This window comes from Periophthalmus magnuspinnatus, chromosome 7, assembly GCF_009829125.3.
Source record: "Periophthalmus magnuspinnatus isolate fPerMag1 chromosome 7, fPerMag1.2.pri, whole genome shotgun sequence".
NCBI classification, from domain to species: Eukaryota; Metazoa; Chordata; class Actinopteri; order Gobiiformes; family Gobiidae; genus Periophthalmus; species Periophthalmus magnuspinnatus.
Genome location: NC_047132.1, coordinates 15,082,341 through 15,104,760, shown reverse-complemented (window position 1 = coordinate 15,104,760; position 22,420 = coordinate 15,082,341). Strand labels below are relative to the sequence as shown.

Here is a 22,420-nt window from a genome sequence, read left to right as displayed (position 1 = left end):
GTCACATTCTATTGCCTAAAGAAAGAGTATTTTTTTTATTATAATTCTGGTATCGGTATCAGTATTGAGTCTGTTCCTTAGCATCGAAATTGTGTTTGAAATTTTAATATCATGACAACAGTAGTAGCAGGTGGTTTTGCATAAGGGAGTTTTAGTGAGCCCTGGCTGACCCTGTGCTCAGTAGACTTACTCATAACATTAATGTCTAACCCAGCGAAAGACAAACACTGAGGCAGGACTGTAGTGATTTGGTTTTTTTTGTGATGACATTTACTGTGTTAAGACCTTACCATGTGCAGTTTGTTGTAAACATGTCACGAGAACTATGTCCAAACTGACCATAAGGCGGCTAACAGTGTTCAAATGTACATGAAGGACAGGGAGCATAGGGTAATAGTTATAAAAAATTATTTACATTTAAAGGTCCACAATGTAACTTTTCTGGGCTAGGGGATGTTATGGCTTGCCTGGAATTATTGATTTATTATTGTTGTTTTATCTAACAAATAAAAATAAAAAAGCACTAGCCCATAGGAGGTTTTTAAAGGTACTAAAGTAGGTGCATAATATTAATAACCCACATTTCCTACAGCATAATCATGTGTGCAACTCAATTCAGTCACAGTTTAAAATGAATGTTAAAGATGCTGTCAATTCAGAATTTTCCACAATATGGCATTAAATATCACCTTGGAGACAAGCAGGAGTAAGCAACAGGATTGAAGTGAAAACACCTACATAACAGAATTATCTCACCAAACAGCAGGTCTCAAACTATAAGATTAATTGACTGAGTCATTCATTCATTCATTTTACTTTTCAGTCAAATGTATTGGAATAGAAAGTATAGATACCTGCACTAAAGGTAACTGTTGGGTAAAATGATAAAGTATCTGTTTTAAAATTGACTTGAGTAAAGTAAAGACACTTCAGATTTGTAGTTAGGTCAAGTACTTTTATGTTTGTATTTTGCACGACTGCAGAAAGTTAAAGAAATCCAAAGAAAGAGCCACAAAAGAAAAATACTATTATTAACTCTTTGTTTAGTAGCCTTTTCTGTGGCTGTCTATCTATTTACGCACGAATGGAACCTCCAAAACCCTAACCAAATGTACCCAAACGTTTCATTATAAGACCATCTAACTACTCCAACAGTTTGCACAGTAATCACACGAAGGGAAGGAATCGAGGAAGTGAGATAAGGACGCTTCGGTGCGTGTGACTCGGCAGTTAAACAGTTAACCCTCTGGTTTGGTGGAAGTCCTCTGTGCGCCCCTCCCTCTTTCTCTGTCTGCTATACCTTACGCCTGGGCCCGTCCGCGTCTCAGCTAAACCTGGCCCTCCCTAAAACTCTATTTCTCCCCGCAAATCCTCGTGTTCCTGCTCTGGATTCGTGTGTGAATTTCTTAGGGTAAACTCGGCTCCAGCGCGCGGAAAGAGGAGGCGCCTTTCCGTTCAAACGATGCCAAGGTGCGTAAAAACGCGGTGGTCTCATCTTTACGCAGAGCCGTGTTGTTCTTTCGGATGTGGCTTTGCAGAAAGTTCTCAGTTTGTCTAAGAAGTGTGTTTTTGTGCTTGAAAAGTTTGAAATCCTGTTGTGCTAGCGGTGCTGACACGTGAGCAGCCCGCCTGGATCAGAATAACGCAATGTGCAGCCAATAGGAAGCGCTGACGTGAGACTAGGACACTTTACATCGCTTTTGTCTCTCCAATAAGTGCCCACGGAATGCCTAACGAGTTCATAACAAATACTAGCACCAATTGTAATACGTTGTAACGAGTGAACCGCTGCCAGTGTTAGCATAATGGCACGTCGTTGCGGTATTTAGTCAGTCAATTATAGTCTTCAGTTCTTCTGCGCCAGGGCTGGAGTGGAAGAAGAAATCGGCCCTGGACTTTTTGGTCTGACCCGGCCCCCTTATCGGGGTGATTCCGGAAAAAAAAACAAAAAAAAACAACCCACTTTTTACCATATCATTGCTTATAATAGCTTGTTAATGCTATATTTATGTATATTTTGATTATAACTGGTGTGGTTAGATCCATAACAGATTTTTACGGTACAACAACGGTATCGTGCTGGCTTGTTTTTATTGACCTGTCAGGATGTCTAAACACTTTTTAGAAACACGCCTTACATCCACCTGAATAAAGAGAGATGGCTTGGTCAAATATCTGTTAAAACATAAAATCTGAATGATTCACTTCACTGCATTGCTCACCAGCCTGAGACGACACTTCCTGTGTGTTTACTAGAGACTAGACACAATTCTTGGTTTAGTGTTGATATAAATGTGCTAAACATAAAGGACTAATCTTTTATTTGTTATGTAGGTACTGGGAATGTTTACACTGTATCATTACAACAATCGAGCATAGATTTAAATAAAAATAAACCATAAGTATAAAACTAATATGACTCATATTGGACTAATATAAGGAAATGGCGTAAAAGTTGTTGGCTTAAATGATTATTGGAACAGTGTCAGTCAATGTCATATAGAAAATTAGAGAATAATGGCATTATATTTTGCTAACATTGAAGCTACTTGGCTGAACTAACTAGCTAAATAGAGCCTGGGCATCCAAGTCGACTCATATCTGCTTCATATCTTTTTAAAATGACCACATAACGGTTAGATTTGATCATTTAAATAGACCCAAGATATATCACTTAACCCAGTGTTTTTTGTGTGACTATGGACCATGTGTCTTCTGATTGGTTGGCTCAGGTCTGTTGGCCCTGCCCACAGAGGAAAATTAATTGACTCAAAGGGCCAGAAAAATATACTTAAACTGTAAAAAACATGGTTATGTAATTAGTTATTCTTTTAACTTGTGTTTATTAGTTTTAGTACAAAGTATATTTAAGATTTTACAACAAAAAAAATGGTGGAGTTTAAAATTTTACTTTCTGGTTGGACATTGGCATATGACATACAAAACAAACAAAATGACCAGGTACAGATCAGGTTCATTTGCAGCTCAAGCTTTGTACATCTGCCAGTCATACACAGCCTCCCCCCTGCGGGCCATGCACAACATCTCCTCTCCTGGGGCTTCTTTAGACCTAGGACACACTGCATATGTATTTCGCTATGCAACCATAAAAACAACACGTTTTGGACACATATTTTTTAGAATGTATTAAAAGTGAATGTGGGGAGCCACACCTGCATCAGGCACGTGTATATTCTTTTTATGCATTTAACATCAGCACAAGTTACTGCTGGAACAGTTACGTATCGTTTGAAGGAGCTCACGTTCAGGTAGACAATTTTGTGCATTGAAATTTGCTTTGGAAATCCTCACGTTTGCTGTAGCCAGCTTGTGCAGACGTTGAATGTAAGCCTATTGAGCTTGTTATTTTCACTGTAGACCTACTACAAGTGGCTAAATGCTCTCAGTCAAGTGTGATCGGCTTTCCCATTGACAAACACAAAGCCAGAGCTGTGCGCAAATGTCCTGCTCAATTTGCCGGAGTGGCCGTCCTCACTCTGACGTAGGGCCGTGGTTTCGCAAGGCAACGCATATAAACACTGATGCATGCCGTGTGTTCAGGACCTTATGGGAGGAGGAGTTTCGTGCTCGTATTTGACCACGTGACATTTGCAGATCCTCCAGAACACCGATAGGGCTGGAGCTTAAGTGGATATTATGGTTATTAGCTCCTATTTACATATGTGTGCAAAGAAGGAGCTTGAGAGGCGCTGAGTTATGATCATAGCGGAATAGCTTAAATAAAAGTTTAAATATGAAGAAAAGAATCATCCCTCCTTCTGCTTTTTGGACAAATAGTACCCTGTGTAAAACTATGGTAAATATTTACCACATGTACTCTCCCACCAAAGCAAGTAGTAAATAGATAACCTGTCATATGCACTTTAAAGCTGTCCATATTGACAACATTTAAAACTCTTTGTACAAATTGTGTTATACAGTTAAAGTTGCCTTGCCTTACTCTGAGACAAATCAAAGTAATTCAAAGTGTTTTACACAATAAATTGGCATTAAAATCACAATAGAAACAAATCAACATATGAATAATCATCATAAAATGAACATTAAAAGAGAAGAGTGCAGAGTAAAAACCTTTCAGTCATATGCACAGCTAAATAGAACCATTTTGAGCCTGGATTTAAACATTGTCAAAGTAGAGGCCTGTCTCACATCTTCAGGAAGACTGTTCTAGGTTTTAGCTGCATAAAACTGAAACGCTGATTCTCCATGTTTAGTCCTGACTCTGGGCACCGGCAGGAGGCCGGTCCCTGAAGTCCTCAAAGTGTGAGATGGTTCATATGGCACTAACATGTCAGAGATGCACTTTGGTGCTGGTCCATGGAGACAATTGTACACAATCAGAGCCGCTTTAAAGTCGGAAGCCAACGCAGAGACCTGAGCACGAGACTTATGTGCTTGTACTTCCTGGTTCTAGTCAGGACCTGAACAGCAGCGTTCTGGATGTATTGCAGGGTAGAAGATAACCCAACAATTTTTCCCAGAATCTTCAGCTCATTCCTGACATTCCCTGGCTGTTTTATGCGACTGTGAGAGGGCAGTCCTTCTCTGATCTCCTCTGGTCTCTTCTGCAGGCCACAGCGTGTTCATAGTTGATGGAAGATTACTGTAACTTTTCCCCATAAATTTAAAGAGGCTGACTAACCTTTTGTCACGGTCACAACACAGGGCACGCAGTCAGAACAGGAGCAGACAGGAGCAGGCTAGCAAGCTAAAAGGTGGGCAAAACAATTGAATTACTAAAAAAATAAAAATAAAATTATAAATGAAAGAACAGACTTCTGGTTTATAATTACAGTTGAGCACAGGCCAGTACATAATTAGAAAAAATGCTGAGCTTTTACTATGGCACAGTATTGATTTTGGAGTAAATTAAGCATAGGCCAAAACCAAAGCAAAGCAACACCAAAAGCAAACGCATGCAAAAATTCAGATTAATTAACTTAAAGTGCATCATGTAACTTTTCTGGTAGAGGATCTCTTGCATTTGTCTAATTACAGATTGCTTTATCGCTTAAAAACGTACATGCTAACTGGGAACGGTCTCGCACCTCTCCCCAGATCTGACCTGTAACTTAGCCTGGTGGCTCTACTTTCTTGTCTACATAGAGATAGAAGAGTTTAATGCCATACTGAAACATTCCAGGCAAAACAATATCATGTCCATGGAGACAAGCAGGTGGCAGACCCTCCACCCGAATACTGCACTCAATATGATATTTATTTTAAGTTCTTAAAGGGAAAATATTATACCATGTCTAATGGCTGACGCTGTATTAACGCAGGAACCATAATTTAGCAAAATACTGTAAATACTGATATAATTTAGCCATTCTTGTTGAAGTTACTGAAGTTCTAGTAGTATTTTTCTGTTATTGTAAACATTGCTGTACTGACCTCTCTTTTTATGGAGACCTTTTACATGCCATGTCAAGTTACAGCAATCTCATAGTAAAGTTTAACCATTTACCATTTTTTAACTTTTTAATTTAAAGTACATTTTTCAATAGCCGCACTCACATACTTTTTGTCAATGAAATGGTGTCTAGTGATTACAACATCATGTTTGTCTGTGTCATAAACCTGTGATAATGCAATGAATGAATGACGTAACTATAGTGACAAACTATTACGTAACCCTGCATGTGTCATCAGTGAGACACAGAGCTGTCCATTATTATTTGTTGAATTCTTCCACAGCATGGACTTGAGAATATAATAATAGAAGTGAGCAGAATTATGTATATTTCCCATTAAACCCCTAAAAAATATAGGACAGATTAGACACACAAAATTAAAGTTTGTTTGTTTCTTTTTTTCTGGGGACTCCTTCCATGATTTTTAAGCCAGATGCTCTTCCTGCGGTTTCTTTGTTGGATTTTATGTTTTAAAATGCTTGTGTAACTCTGCACTTTTGCGACAATGAAAAAGAAAAGTAGCATCTCAAAAAAATATTGTACATTTCATAAAGTGATTGCAACGAATTCCCTTGACATCGTTTCATCTCTCGTGTATAATTTTACAGGTGCACTATGGAATTTTTCTGGGCTGTCATCTGCTTCTCTCCAGGAGATGCTATTGCTATGGAGTGTTCCACGGTATGGCATTAAGCTTATGTATGCAGTCTTACTGTAAGTGGGCTTGCCTTTACACAGATCTGACCTGAAACTTCACCTTTTGGCATCACCCGGTTTTCAGCATGGAGATGGATACATTTACTTTCATACCGTGGAACATTTCAGACAAAGCTATAATATCTCCATGGAGACAAGCAACTGACTGATCCTCTTCCAAAAATGTTACATAGTCCACCTTTTAAAGACCCTGTATTTGTGTCTTGCCCCATTACAGATATATTCTATATGCAGTTCTTGAGGTTAAAATATGTCTCCCATGTACTGTCTGCATCTTATTACAATGTGTTGTATAGTTTGACAATCAGGAAGTTTGTGTTAGCATGCTAGTTGAATTTAGCTTTACTGTAATGTCAAAACTCCAGCAGGCGACGGCACTTTAAGCAGAGGAACAGCCAAATATAACTACACTGTATATTCTCAGTAGTTGTCTTCTTATCTGTCCTTGTAATTCTTGTTTTGTTGACTTTGGGTAAGTGCAGTGACTTTGAGTGGGAAGTTAGTGCATTATAAATTTGTGACCACTCGTCTGAGCACGCCTGTTTCGCAGAAGTAATGTGGGCTTTACCTGAGCGAGTGGCGAAAGTGCTGTTACTCAGAACTCATAAACTCCAGTCCAAAGTATGTCTAGCCAGGACTTAAAACAGGAGCAAACTGCAGCCAAGCGCTCATTGAAGTACACACGTTTATAGAGAACTTAAGGGATTGTGTTTTGTCTGTTTGGAGGTTCTTACTTGAGGTAAGAAAATATTTGGTTAAGTGACTGACAGTACTGTAGTAGGTCAAATGAAATGACAACACAACAAAATCAAGAACATTTGTAATTTTGATAATCTTTGATAATTTTGTAAACATCAATCTTTTCTACAGGCACTATAATAAAAAGTGTAAAAAGATTATAGAAACAGTAATATTTGGTTTACAGTTTTACTTGGTGCAGCAAAAAACAAAAAAAAAAAAAACTTTATTTTTGTGTTTTTTTATTTGTGTTCTGTCAGGTGTCAGAATATGTGATAGCTGTAAAAGCATTATTTCTTACCACAACAGTCTGATTTGAGTGTATTTTGGGTGGAAGATGCTGGTGCTTTTTCAATGTAGTTTTTATAATTCATATTCAAGTATAAGATCTCCCTTCATTTCCTAGATCCTATTTTAGTTAGGGCTCACTTTATTAGCTTGTTAGTTTGTACTATTGTGTAAATAAATGGTCAATGGTGGAAAAAAATACAGAAAATTTGTACTAGTAAATGTATAAAGTATACATGGAAAAGTACTTTGAAAAAGTGTGAATGACAAATAAAAAATAAAACAATGTTAAGAGCACTTTACATCGAGACAAGCCCCAAATAGACCTCTGTGTGTGGGATGTCGGAAATTCCCATACCAGATCCTGTTAAGAGCTTGTTCCTAATATAGAACATATTGTATGATAAATAATGCATTGTGGAATTATATTTGTGCTTCATATGTGCGTTATTTCATTTTTAATGTATTTAATCATTGAGCTGTAGCAAATGTACTTCTGTTCTACAGAGGTCCATTAATTATTTACCGTCAATAAAACCATTTGATAATTCTTGCCAGGAAAGACACATAGAAGATGAAGCCACATTTGCAGGAAAATGTTGTACCTTTTATATTTATTGTTTCTTTATTTTCCCTTTAGTTTGAAGGGGCAGAGTGTTTCTCAAAACAAAAAAAAATCTCTAAGCAACTCTTCCAGGAACAGTCCAACAATGAATTGTTTTCTTACGTTTTCCGTGTTCCATTGTAGAGCATAATTTTAGAGTTTGCTTACTTAAAATCTGATTAATGCATTATACAATGGACATTTCTTATTACTTTTAAAAAACAAATCCACTTAATGTATAACTTAATGTATTAAAAGAAGATGTATAAATAAACAAAACATTTTTTGTAGAATTTGTAATATTTTGTTAAATCTGGGGAAAAGCATCTTTTTTAAACAAAAATGTCTTTGTACATGGTCCCTGGCAGAGTAGACCAATATTTGCTCTTTTTAGCAGCAACCTGTCATCCTGTTTTGAGAACAACTTTTGAAATGCAGTATTGCAACTAATTTATGCCACTGTTTTGTGTTTAGGACACAATAACCCAAGAGCTGATTTTACCATAAGTCGATATAGTAATTATCTTGGCAGTGGCCTATAGAATCTACTCAAAACTTTAAATGAGTGTGGGTCTTTTGGATGAAACTGATCACATCGGTCCTAAAGCATCTGCCATTGGATTCTCTGGATTATAGACTGCGATGAGAAACCCATGTCGGTCAATCACTAAACATGACAAATTATTGCTTTGCTTTTAACCAACTCCCAACTTTGTTTTTCTCTTCACAGAATTTGACATTGCTGATCCCTTTGATCTACCAGGAATTCACCTCCTTCAAAAGATGCGTTCAAGTGTGGACGCTGCAACGAGCCAAAATGGCCGCCGCACCACTGTCAACACCACCGTCAATCACACCAACACCGGAAACTCGGGCTCCCAGTACGCCCTGTGTGCCCTGGGCGTGGGTCTGGTGGCGCTGGGCATCGTCATGATTGTGTGGAGCGTGGTTCCAGCTGATCCCACTAACAACAACAACAATAGCAATAGCTCTAACCCCGACCCAACCGGGAAGAAGAGCAAAGCGTCGTCCGTGGCCTTTGTTTTGGTGGGCTGTGGAGTGGCAATCCTGCTTCTGTCCATGTGTTTGGGAATGAGGAACAAGCAGAGAGAGCAGCAGTTTCTACAGCAGCAGATGCAAGCTCAGCGCCAGGTGACAACAGGGCAGACCGACGCTGAAACGTAAGTGGTTTTAACAAAAGGCCCAGTAAAAGGATCCTTGTTTTTCAATATATTTTGAGCAAGCACATGGTTTAAAGGTACACTATGTTACCTTTGCAATGGGGAGAGTCTACCACCTGCTTGTCTCCATGAGAATGTTATTTCTTTGCCTGAAATGTTATTGACTTGCAGGTGTTGTTCAAAAATTCTTTTACTAATCAGGACTATGTTCTACGCATATAAAACACAGCTGGTGCCAACAAAGGACACAATGTGTCATATAAAACTTAAATTAAGAATAGTTGCTATTGGCTACTAGCAAAACATGCAGTTTGTAGTGTACAGACATTTTGGGTAATTCAGGGTAATTCCAGTGAAAGTGCATAGATTTCAAAAACACTGGACACTTCCTGGTGACAGAGGGCACCACCTCATGACATCAGCCAGTGGGACAGCTTTTTGAGCTCTTGAGAAAATCTATGGATATATACACGTGTAAGAGAAACAAATCACAATTGTTTTATGCATAAACATTATAAGATGGTTAAAAGCAAAAACAAAGAGGCAGTTTAATATTTGAAGCTTTTGTTTAAAGTTGAATGATGTGGCGATGGCAGCAAACTGGAATTCAAAGTTCAGGGCTGATGGGATGACTGTAAGAGGTGTGGACTGTAGAGGTGTGGACTGTAGAGGTCAACTGTTGTCTCTGGGGCCATCTGCTTGGGTGAAGATTAACCTGATTTATACACACAGTATGAGAAATGTAATTTAAAGTGAAGCAAATGACAAACACGATACACCACTTATTATGTAACTGGTGGTTCATCAGCCTCAAACCTAACATTGTCATGAAATAGTGTTATGTCACAGCGTCTTGTGACATTGCTGCTTTGCCTTGAAGCTTTCAGGGTAACTATTAATTCTACTGTAACACCTACTGGAGTTATTTGAACATGCAGGATACAAACAAAAACATGCATGCATGTTTTGGCAAATAATTAAGTTATGTCATATATATATATATATATATATATATATATATATATATATATATATATATATATATATATATATATATATATATATATTACACACACATACATGCATGCATGCACTTCCTGGTTTCCATTTTAACTCATTTAGTCTAGACAAAAGGAAACTTGACAAAACTTGGTATGACATGAATGACTGTAAAAAATATTGGTAAAATCTGGGAAACAGATCCAATATGGAAGCCAATGTGTTTGTACAGTATAGTCACTTCTGTTACTAATGTCTCTCCACTTTTACCCTCTCCCCTGCAGAGCCGAGGAGCAGGACCAGCGCTATGCAGTGCCCACCTACGAGGAGGCAGTGGGTAGCGGGCAGTACCCAGTCCGACAGAGCAACCTGCGCCCAAGCGTCTCCCAGCTCCCCTCCTACGACGACCTGGTGCCCCCAGACAATCTGCAGTACGAGTCTGAGGGAGCCAGCGCCAACACAATCACCGCAACTATAAACGATCAACCCGCTAACGCTAACCGCAAACTGGGTAAAAACAAACTTCTGCCCATCAAGATTCGAAGGATAAAATCTGAAAAATTGCACGTGAAAGATGATGAAATACCCCAAGCGCCTACACATATGAGTATTGAACCTCTAACCCCACCACCACAGTATGAAGACAAGGTGCCTCCGCTTTAAACTTTGGAAATGTTTGTTTGAAATTTCAATCGTCCGCCATTTTGAGCCGAAACTTTAAAAATAGACAAACCAAATGGCACTTTATAAAACGATATCTTGAAACGCAATGCCATATTCTTGCAAAGCACTGAATGGTTTCACAGGATGGATCTGAGAAAAAGCAGTCGGTGCCAAAGGACTTGATGAGAATTCAAGTGCACTTCTAATTCAGACATTACAGCAGTGAGAATTATATGGCAAGGATATAAGCTTCACCAAACTTCACCAGCTTGACGGATGCTGTGCGCTATCTTTGCTGCTCTCGCTTTAAATAATGTCAAAATATCAGCTCTTTAAGGATTTGGTATCACACAAAATCAGGGCTGGCTACAGTTTACTATTAAAATTACATAAATGGTTGATATTGGTTAAAATGCATGCAGTATTTGGCAGATTGAAAAGTACCAATTTTATGCCAGATGCCCTGTGGATAATTGTTAAATACTACAGCATAATTCAACATCACATTTTACATCAGATGCCCTTCCTGTCAAGAGATAGTCAGCAGATAACTATTTATTATATACATGCTGCATACTTTATCTTACCTAATTTGTCTCAGGAAGTGCCCACTGCCAATTCATCCCATGCCTTTGTCTATATTTGAGCTGGATTTTTGCATTTTTCACCTTGTTTACAAATGCCTCTTTTGTGACCTTTTCAGTGTCTTTCAAAGTATTTAGATTTTTATACGTTGTGCTGTCTATTTCCTAAAACTTGTGTTACTCTATTTAATTTTTTTTTTACAAACAGAATGTCCTTTAAAAAGATAAATTGCCTTCTGTATTCTAGTGATACATTAGAAGTTGGCACTTTAGAAATCAGTTTAATACCTCGTGCTGTAAAAAAAAAAATGGAGCTTAACCTGTTTTAATTTGCATATATAGACTGGAAAGAGAGTTGCCTTAAATATGCTGTATGTAATAAGTACACGCTCTACTGCACATTGGAGGCCAAGTAAAGTTTGTATTGTATTACCTTTACCTACTACACAACCAACATTACATAGTGTTGCTTTAATGGCAAATCTAGGAAGCTTCTGTATTAATGAAAATGGTACCCTCAGGTGTTTTCCAGTCCGCCGCTTAAGTCATTTGCAGGTCACCAATAATACGAAATTACATCTTGGAAAAATAAATGACTGACATTCCCATTACTTTTTATAGTCCACTGCAGTGTCATCTGAAGTTGAAGTTTGTAGGAAAGCAAGTGCCTCTTTTAAAACAGATTATCGGCCATAACATTACAACCACCTTCCTTTGCGCCTTTTGACATATACTGATTATTTTATTTTCCATTACCAGTACAATCCATGGGTTTCAAAGTCATTGAAAAACAGCTCCGTTGCCATAGCAGTTTACATTTAAAAACAAAATAGCATATCTTTTGAATGGTCAAATGTCCTTAAAATGGCGCCTTAAAACAGGAAGTTGGAAGTCCAGGAATAACTGGTTTACAATGATTTCTATGCAATGTTGACTCATCATTCAGAACTAATTATCTTTCAAACAAGAATAGTAATAGTAATATTCAAATATATAGCCTAATAACAATTTGTGAAAGCCAGCCTGGTATTGACAGTAAATACCAGTAGCTGTGTACCTTTTTATCAAGTTACCACCACCATAAAAGTATTGTTTGACCTTGACATACCATAGTAATTGTAGAACACTAACTTCCCCACTTCATTATTCCTACATATTTAAGTATGACATGTTCTTAACAACAGGGCAGTGGAGAAGTAAAGGGTATGTGAATAGTTCGTGGTATTTCCCTTGTAGCTATGGAGATTTGACCCCAGCACACAGAGCCCCTTTGATGGTGCAGCTGTGGCTATCTATGTCACTCATCATCATTCCTTTTTAATGCACAAAACTATTCAAAGAATTAACTGGGCTGATGGAGCGTGAACAACAGAAAGACTATAGGACACGTGGCACTGAAATTGAGCTTGTTCAACATTACACGTGCATATTTTCCACATTAACTTCATTGAAAGAAATTAAAATATAAGGTTATGGTTAAATATTTACTTGTTTTGGCATGTTGTTTGGATGGATAGATAGTTATGCCAGATGCCCTTTCTCATGCAACACTTACGTTTCCAGGTTAGGGATCAGCGAAACAGTGTGATATCTTGTAACTCCATTATATTTCAAAATATTACATATTTTAACATCATTATTTCAACTTGGCAATTATGCCTGTTTGTGTTAAATCTAACTTGTTTTATTTATTGCAGCAAAAAATGTGTGAATGGATGTGACTTGTAGTCCTGCTGTACCAATCTTGCTCTAAAAGTATTTGTTTTTAATACAGATTTGTATTTTTTATAATGTAATGGACAATTTGTCATTTATACTTTAAATATTTGAATTTATTTTACATGATATGCAATATTTCTTTTTCATGTTTGCAAACCGATGCAGCATCTCCTTCTCATGGCTGTTTTCTGAATTTTATAATGTTTGTACTGTGAAAACCTCTCTTCTGTAAATATTCTGTTTTTGTTTATTGTCACAATTGTGGGAATATTTCCACGAGTGTTTTATAAATAAAATAACATATTTGCTAAGTAACCTGATATTGTGTGTGTGTGGGGGTGGGGGTGTGCGTGTGTGTGTGTGTACTTGTTTTTTGACACATATGGGGACATGTGCCTGTTTGCACACAGACATGTGGGGACCCAAAACCCTATGGGGACCTCAGTTGAGGTCCCCACAGGCACAATGCATTTAATAGGCTGGAAACGGCCTAAACATGATCAGGAACTGTTTTTCTCAGAAGACCCCAGAGGGCCCAAAACCTGATTTAGTGTGAGTGCATGCGAAACTAGTGGACACACTCAGGTACTGCAGCCCCCATAAGGCACCCTGTTCTGGTTGTGTGTATCCCCAAGTCCCCACTCGGCAGCGACTCCTAATGGATGCTGTTGGTACTACAGTTGCATTCTATTTATATTGTATTTATATTCTTTTTTTTCTTAGTTTTTCCAATAAATAGATTTATAAATGATGAAAAATATATTTTTAAATGTTTTGAATTGTTTATTTATTATTTATATTTATATATGATATTTTATTGTAAATGCAAATGCAAGAAAGTACTTTGCAACTTGAACACTTGTGTCACCACAAACATTAGACCTGCATCTACAAATTTAAAGATTTTTCATTTAATTGACTTTAAACTTCGACATGAATATACTGAAGTAACTTTACCATTATTTATTCTGTTCATTTGCTGCACTGTTCATAACTTAGCCATATTATTATTGCATACAATAAATATATGTAGGCCACTTTATTGTTATTTATTCTATGTTGATTGTTGCACTGAATCCATCATAGTAACTTATTGTATATAAGAGGGTGGGGTATAATGAGCTCCATTCACTCAGAAGCTGAATAACGCAAAATGATGCAGACTGTGCAGCTATTATAGAGACAGCAGGTTAAGACCTTTATGTGTGGTGTAAGTGCACAAACATATGTGTAAAAGTAAGCATTGGTATTGCAGAGCTAGTACTAACCTAATCTAAAAGTCAAAATTAAATGAAATTAAGATAAGATATGCCTTTATTGGTCCCACAGTGGAGAAATTCCAATTATACTGTAGAAGGTATGCGTCAAAAAAGACAACCAAGACAAACAGAAAATATGTAATTATTAAAACAGTAAGTTTTTGAGTTAGTATTAATCTGCAAACATCACAAACTATGAAAGAACAGGTTTGTTTTAGTGACTTGTAATACGTGTGTTAGCAAAAAATGAACTTTGGGCTTAGAAGATCGGGTTCAGCTCAGAGGAAAAGGAGACAGTACTCAATGATGAGGAAAACTGCAGCAGGATGTGGTGCCAATATACCATATATTGTGACAAAAGTATGAAACCCCAATATTTACAAAGTGCACTGTTTAAGTTGACATTTTTGGCTTAAAAGAGTCCACAGTTCAACCATAGTCCGCTGTAAAAATCCATGTCACGCTACAGACTTGAAGGTATTTTTTGAAGCTAGTTGGTAACATTCCTCGAGACGAGACCGCGGATCTTTGAGGTACTGGGTGTGTGTGGTTGAGGTCTTCTCCCGGACAGGCAGACCAAATGCCAGATCTACGGGTAGACGGGTTGATCTTCCGAAGAGAAGTTCATAGAGTGGGAATCCTGTGACCTCATTGCGTGTACAATTGTACGCATGTACAAGGGGTTTCACATATTCTCGCCATTTACTTTGTGCTCAAGGGTGCCCAACATGTTTAACAAGGTCCGGTTAAATTGCTCCACTGGGTTACCTCGTGGATGATAAGCAGTATTATGAGTTTATCTTCATCCCAGTCACCATGCAGAACTCTTTGATCAACTTGGACTTGAAGTTTGGTCCTTGATCTGTGTGTAGGCGCTCAGGGATACCGAAGTTGAAAATGAAATCATTCATCAAGGATGTGGCCACAGTCTTCGCCTTTTGGTTTGGAGTAAGGATAGCGAACGCAAACTTCGTAAAATGGTCTGTGAGTGCCAGAATGTCTTTTGTGTTGCTGCTGTCAGGTTCTAGCGAAAGGAAGTCCATGCACAGTAGCTCCAGGGGTCGAGATGTTTTGATGTTGATCAAAGGGGCAGCATGCTCTGGCATGGCCTTTCGCCTCACACACCGATCACAGGTGTGGATCTTCTTTTCCACGCCAGAGGACATCCTTGGCCAGAAGAACCGCTGGCGTACCAAGTCCAGAGTTCTCTCTATCCCCATGTGGCCCATATCGTCGTGAAGACTAGTGAGTATCAAAGGCCACAACTCAGAAGGCAAGACGAGCTGAAAAGTAGTGTGTCTGTCTTCTTGTCGTCTTCTGTAGAGGATTCCATCTCTTAACTCCAGTTTGTTCAGTTCTCTCAAGAGCAGAGGGAGTTCTGGAAGCTCATGTCTGATGGCAGGGACCACTTTCTTGCCTATCACCAGCTGATGGACTACTTCACGGATAGCAGGGTCTGCAAATTGCTGCTCTCTCAGATCAAATAGAGAGAGTGCTGGAAGGACTGGGAGTCCATGCTTGTCTTCGGAGCAATAGCTTTCTGGAAGGCCATTGACATGGATGGAGAGAGATTCAGCAAGAGTGATGGAGACTGGGGCAGAACTTTTAGCCAGGGAGTTCTCACAGATGGCATTGACAATGTCACCCGAGAGCTCCTCTGCATCATCCGCCACACGCTCTTTCAAGAACTGCTGGATGAGACCATGTTCTTTGGCAGAGAGCTCATCTTCTGGACGTGACAAATGTGGGCGTCTGGTTAGGGCATCAGCGTCGTAGTTCTGTCGACCGGCACGATATTGGAGCTTAAAGGAGTAGGTTGAGAGAGTGGCTAGCCACCTCTGGCTAGTGGCATCTAACTTTGCCGAGGTGAGTATGTATGTCAGTGGGTTACTGTCAGTTACTACAGTAAAGTTGGCTCCATATAAGTAATCATGAAACTCGTCAGTCACACTCCACTTCAACGCCAAGAACTCTAGCTTATGGGCCGGATACCATGACTCACCGGTGGACAATCCTCGGCTGGCATAGGCAATGACACGTAATCGTCCCTCCTGTTCTTGATACAAGGCTCCGTGACCCGTGGTGCTGGCATCAGTGTGCAGAATGTATGGCTGCTTGGGGTTGGCAAATCCAAGAACAAGGGATGTTGTTAATTTGTCGATCAACTGTTCAAATGCCCTTTGACATTCTGGCGTCCATCTGTTGCCAAAAGACTGGTTAGTATCAAAGTATTGTACTTGCGTCTTCTTTACTTTGGCCGATTTGTGAGCTGGTGGGTACCCTCTAGTGAGATCGTTTAGTGGTCTGGTGAGAGACGAATAGTCTTTTATGAAGCGTCGATAGTAGCCAGAGAAACCTAGAAAAGATCTCAACTCCTTGAGATTTGTCAGAACTGGCCAGAATTTTAATGCCTCAATTTTCTCTTGGTCTGTCTCCACCCCGTGCTCTGACACCACATGGCCAAGATACTTCACTGATGTCTGGCAAAACTGACCTTTCTCTGGCAAGAGTTTCAGTCCGTACTCCTTCAAGTGACCAAGAACATGCAGCAATCTCTTTTCATGCTCCTCCAATGTATCAGAGAAAATGATTATATCATCCAGAAAAACAAGTTCCTCCTTCAGGTGTACACCCTTGAATTCCCAAAACCCTAATGGGGTGACGAATGCAGTTTTTTCCTTGTCCTCTTCTCTCATGGCTATTTGATAATATCCGGAAGTCCAAAACAGTGAACCATTTAGAACCCATCAAGGCTGAGAAGGATTCTTCCAGATTAGGGAGAGCATAGGCGTCCTTCACTGTCTGCAGATTGAGCTTCCTGTAATCTACGCACAGACGGACATCTCCATTTTTCTTTCGAACAACAAGGATTGGAGAAGAGAAAGGCGACTGAGATTCTCGGATCACACCAGTTCCAAGAAGGTCACGGAGGCGCTGGCGAACTGCTTCAATGTCCTGTGGGTGGATGGGTTGAGCTCGGTGTTTGAAGGGGGTTTCATCATGCAATTTGATGTGGTGCTGGACTTTGTCGGTGCAGCCAAAGTCTAAATTGTGCTGTGAGAATACCTCAGGCATACAGTTCAGTTTGGATGTGATGCGCTCTCTCCATTCTACTGGCAAGGGAGAATTTCCAAAGGTGAATTTGATGGAGGATTCTTTGGGGGCAGCAGAATGAGTGTCTACTTGCTGGGATAGAATGCTGGCAGGCTCCCCGATATGGCCAATCACTGTTTGAGGGAGAATCAGCATGTTTTGCTCAGACTCATTTTTAACTATAACTGGGACTTTGTAAGGAGCATGACTCATGAGATGAGATGAGACGGCTTTGAATGCATAACCCACCAGGTAAAGGTGGTGCTCAACAAGCACATACTGTGCAGCAGAGGGGGTCTTGAGATCAACAGACCAAACCACTGGAGTATATGTGAAAAACACCAGAGCTTAGCTAGAAAACATTACCATGTGTAGAAGTGTTTGGTGTAGATCATGGGTCTCTAACCTTTTGTCCTGGAGAGGTACTTTTGCAAAGTAAATGATAGTGAGCTTCTACTTTTAGTGACGAAAACTAATTAAGCCAATGAAATTTACAGTAGCCTAAAGGTCGGAACACACGAGCGGATTAAAAAATTTTGTAATTGTAAAACATGTTAAAATATGGGCCATTCTAATTATATTTGTCTCAGTCACATGAAGGACAGAGACACCACACACTTGTGACTCGGGATAGACAAACTTTATTGATCCAAAAGGGAAATGATTTGGATACAGTCGCTCACTCATCACAATATAATATAATAACAGAGAGTAACAAAAATAGATGGTGTAGCAAAAAGAGCAAGAGACAGGTGTCAAATGAGACATAATTATAAAAATAAATGTATATGTACAAGTCAAAATAAAATAGAAAAATAAGTAATAAACTATAAAATCACAGCTATAAACAAGAGACAAGAATGACAGTGCAAATACTATGCTGACTGACAGGGCAGGTTCCATTACTTAAGATTGAGTTGTTGTACAGTTGTATCGAGTATTATCTGTTACATAAAGGTGAGCTGTTGTACAGTTGTAGGGAGTATTATAGTATGAATGTAGTCCTGTATCTCACTGTTTGAGCAGAGATTAGATTTCTAAAGTGTGTATATTCTCTTGTGTTTGTTTTCATTCTGACTCTTCATTTCACATGTGAAACTTGCTCCTCTGCTGGACAAATCTGAGACACAAATGTGTGGTGTCTCTGTCCTTCATGTGACTAAGACTAATAATCAGCACAAACTCTCCTTATGTCTGTAGCTGCACTGTTTTTTTTTTTACATATTAAAAATCCCAGAAGATTTTAAATTCTCTGGTGTGTCTTAAGAACACTTTACATTTATTATTGCAAAAAAATGGACATTTAATGGTACAGTATATTTTCATTGGTATGGATAAATGTGTTACCGGCTAGATATAGTCGGCCTCACCTCCACGCACAGCTTGGGCTCTGGAACCCAACTTCTTGAGAGGGGTTGGACTCTCCATTTCTGTGGCGTTGCCCGCAGGGAGCGGCGGCGAGCTGGTGTGGGCTTGCTCATTGCCCCACAGCTCAGCCGCTGCGTGTTGGGGTTCACTCCGGTGAACGAGAGGGTCGCGTCCCTGCGCCTTCGGGTCGGGGACAGGTCTCTCACTGTTGGGTCGGCCTATGGGCCAAGCAGCAGTGTGGAGTACCCGGCCTTCTTGGAGTCCCTGGGAGGGGTACTAGACAGTGCACCAACCGGGGACTCCGTTGTTCTCCTGGGGGACTTCAACGCCCATGTGGGTATCGACAGTGACACTTGGAGGGGCGTGATTGGGAGGAACGGCCTCCCCGATCTGAACCCGAGCGGTGTTTTGTTATTGGAGTTCTGTGCTAGTCACAGTTTGTCCATAACAAACACCATGTTCGAGCACAAGGGTGTCCATCGGTGCACGTGGCACCAGGACACTCTAGGTCGGAGGTTGATGATCGACTTTGTTGTCGTGTCATCTGACCTCCGACCGCGTGTCTTGGACACTCGGGTGAAGAGAGGGGCTGAGCTGTTAACTGATCACCACCTGGTGGTAAGTTGGATCTGCTGGCGGAGGAGGAAGCCGGACAGACCTGGCAGGCCCAAGCGCATTATAAGGGTCTGTTGGGAACGTCTGGCGGGTCTTCAACTCACACCTCCGGGAGAGCTTCTCCCTGATCCCGGGGGAGGTTGGAGACATGGACTCTGAGTGGGCCATGTTCTCCACCTCTACTGTCGATGCGGCTGCTCGTAACTGTGGTCGTAAGGTCTGTGGTGCTTGTCGCGGCGGCAATCCCCGAACCCGGTGGTGGACACCGGAAGTAAGGGATGACGTCAAGCTGAAGAAGGAGTCTTATCGAGCCTTGTTGGCTCGTGGGACTCCAGAGGCAGCTGATGAGTACCGGCGGACCAAGCGTGCCGCGGCTCGGCCAGTCGCAGAGGCAAAAACCCGGGGTTGGGAGGAGTTCGGGGAGGCCATGGAGTAGGACTATCGGACGTTCCTCAAAGAGATTCTGGCAAACCATCCGACGCCTCAGGAGGGGGAAGCAGTGCTTCACCAACACTGTTTACAGTGCGGGTGGAGAGCTGCTGACCTCGACTGGGGATGTTGTCAGGCGGTCGAAGGAATACTTTGAGGATCTCCTCAATCCCACTGTCACGTCTTCCGAGGAGGAAGCAGAAACTGGGGACCCAGAGGCGGACTTATCCATCACCCTGGCTGAAGTCACTGAGGTGGTTGGCAAGCTCCTCGGTGGCAAGGCTCCGGGGGTGGACGAGATCCGTCCTGAGTACATCAAGTCTCTGGATGTTGTGGGGCTGTCTTGGCTGACACGTCTCTGCAACATCGCATGGCGGTCGGGGACAGTACCTGTGGAATGGCAGACCAGGGTGGTGGTCCCTCTGTATAAGAAGGGGGACCGGAGGGTGTGTTCCAATTACAGGGGAATCACACTCCTCAGCCTTCCTGGTAAGGTCTATTCCAGGGTACTGGAGAGGAGAATCCGACCGATAGTCGAACCTCGGATTCAGGAGGAGCAGTGTGGTTTTCGTTCTGGTCGTGGAACACTGGACCAGCTCTATACTCTCCATCGGGTCCTCGAGGGCTCATGGGAGTATGCCCAACCAGTCCACATGTGTTTTGTGGATCTGGAGAAGGCATTCGACCGTGTCCCTCGTGGTGTCCTTTGGGGGGTGCTCTGGGAGTATGGGGTCCGGGGCTCTTTGCTAAGGGCTGTCTGGTCCCTGTATGACCGGAGCAGGAGCTGTGTTCATTGCCGGCAGTAAGTCAGACCTGTTCCCGGTGCATGTTGGACTCCGCCAGGGCTGCCCTTTGTCACAGGGTCTGTTCATTATATTTATGGACAGAATTTCTAGGTGCAGCCAGGGGCCGGAAGGGGTCTGCTTCGGGAACCACAGGATTTCATATCTGCTGTTTGCAGATGATGTTGTCCTGATGGCTTCTTCGAGTCAGGACCTGCAACAGGCACTGGGGCGGTATGCAGCCGAGTGTGAAGCGGCTGGGATGAGAATCAGCTCCTCCAAATCCGAGGCCATGGTTCTCGACCGGAAAAAGGTGGCGCCCTCTCTGGGTGGGTGGTGAGTCTCTGCCCCAAGTGGAGGAGTTCAAGTATCTCGAGGTCTTGTTCACGAGTGAGGGAAGGATGGAGCGGGAGATTGACAGGTGGATCGGTGCAGCGTCTGCAGTGATGCGGTCGCTGTATCGGTCCGTTGTGGTGAAGAAGGAGCTGAGCCCAAAGGCGAAGCTCTCGATTTATCGATCAATCTACATTCCTACCCTCACCTATGGTCATGAGCTCTGGGTAATGACCGAAAGGACAAGGTCGCGGATACAAACGACTGAAATGGGCTTCCTGCGCAGAGTGGCCGGGCGCACCCTTAGGGATAGGATGAGGAGCTCAGTCACACGGGAAGAGCTCAGAGTAGAGCCGCTGCTCCTATACGTGGAGAGGAACCAGCTGAGGTGGCTCGGGCATCTGCTCAGGATGCCTCCTGGACGCCTCCCTAGGGAGGTGTTCTGGGCATGTCCCATCGGGAGGAGGTCACGGGGAAGACCCAGGACACGCTGGAGGGACTATGTCTCTCGGCTGGCCTGGGAACGCCTTGGGGTCCCACCGGAGGAGCTGGAGGATGTGTACGGGGTGAGGGAAGTCTGGGAGTCCCTGCTTAGACTGCTGCCCCCACGACCCGGCCCCGGATAAGCGGAAGAAAATGGATGGATGGATAAATGTATGTTGGAACCTAATATTGGATTTCAGATTCTTTTGGGGAGCTACACTGAAGGTACTGGTAAGCTACAGGTTGAAGATCTCTGGTGTAGATTGTTAGCATTAGCCATTAGCATACATGTTATTACTCATCAAGATCAACCAATATACAACAATTTGTCTGCACTGTTAGCACACACACAAAACATTTTTTATTTGATGCTATAATCAAATTGATATTTCTTCCAATTCCCAGGCTATAGATGTTCTAAACGTACAACTCCTAGAAGAGTCTATGTTCTCCACAGTTTAGCTTCCTGCTTCTGAAGAGTGCACACGCAAACCTTGCTTGCTCCTGCTGCTTACTCCTTACTTTGCTTTTTTAATTATTTTACCTCTTCCAGTGCTGGAGATTTGTTTAGTTATGATTTTCTTTGAAGTAAATCGAGACTTTTAAACCATTTTTACATTTTTTATATATAATGTGGGGAAGCTGGCCCGAAGTGATCAAATAGGAAGCAAACTCAAAAGAAGTCCCGTTCCACAAAATTTATTGTCAGCATAGTGGTCCCCCGTGAACACAAAAAATAATACATATTTACAAAAAATAACGGTGCTCAACGAAAACTAAGCAACAGAACTTAAAAAACTAAGAAAAAAGCCATGTGTGCCCTGGCTACACTGATGTCTCTCGTCTGTCTCATTAGCCCTGCTCAAATACTCCCCTGCACCGGAAGCTCCTCCCCCGGTTTACTCCATCTTTTCTCCAGGTGCTGTGGGTGTAACATTAGCAGTTTCTTCAATATAAAACCATACCTCAGGGCCCAAGTCCCTTAACTAAAGTGTTTAACAAAATAAACTATAAACACTTATATCATTGAACAAAAATACCTAAAACATTAACACAAAGAAATAAACAAACTTAAACCAGTTTTCCCCTCCACATGGTCTGGCCCACGACCACACCCATGTCTATAAAAT

The 22,420-nt window shown here is 41.3% G+C and overlaps 1 protein-coding gene across 2 annotated transcripts; it reads left to right on the top strand.

Moving 5' to 3' along the window:
• The first annotated feature begins 1,289 nt into the window (after window positions 1-1,289).
• On the top strand, window positions 1,290-13,241 carry tmem51a (transmembrane protein 51a). Of its 2 annotated transcripts, none has more exons than XM_033969700.2 (3): window positions 1,290-1,470; window positions 8,513-8,963; window positions 10,247-13,241. In XM_033969700.2, the coding sequence occupies exons 2-3, from the start codon at window positions 8,566-8,568 to the stop codon at window positions 10,623-10,625; spliced, it is 777 nt and encodes a 258-aa protein (XP_033825591.1). In that variant the 5' UTR covers window positions 1,290-1,470; window positions 8,513-8,565; the 3' UTR covers window positions 10,626-13,241. The 2 variants fall into 2 exon arrangements, with proteins under 2 accessions (XP_033825591.1, XP_033825590.1); XM_033969699.2 differs by lacking the exon at window positions 1,290-1,470 and adding an exon at window positions 6,832-6,891 and having other exon boundaries at window positions 10,247-11,302.
• Window positions 13,242-22,420: the final 9,179 nt, after the last annotated feature.

What these genes read in the sequence shown, in the direction of transcription:
- tmem51a (XM_033969700.2), top strand. Translation starts at nt 8,566, where the DNA reads ATGCGTTCAAGTGTGGACGCTGCAACGAGCCAAAATGGCCGCCGCACC. An exon ending in GGGCAGACCGACGCTGAAAC is followed by an intron (nt 8,964 to 10,246) that starts GTAAGTGGTTTT and finishes TCTCCCCTGCAG; the next exon opens with AGCCGAGGAGCAGGACCAGC.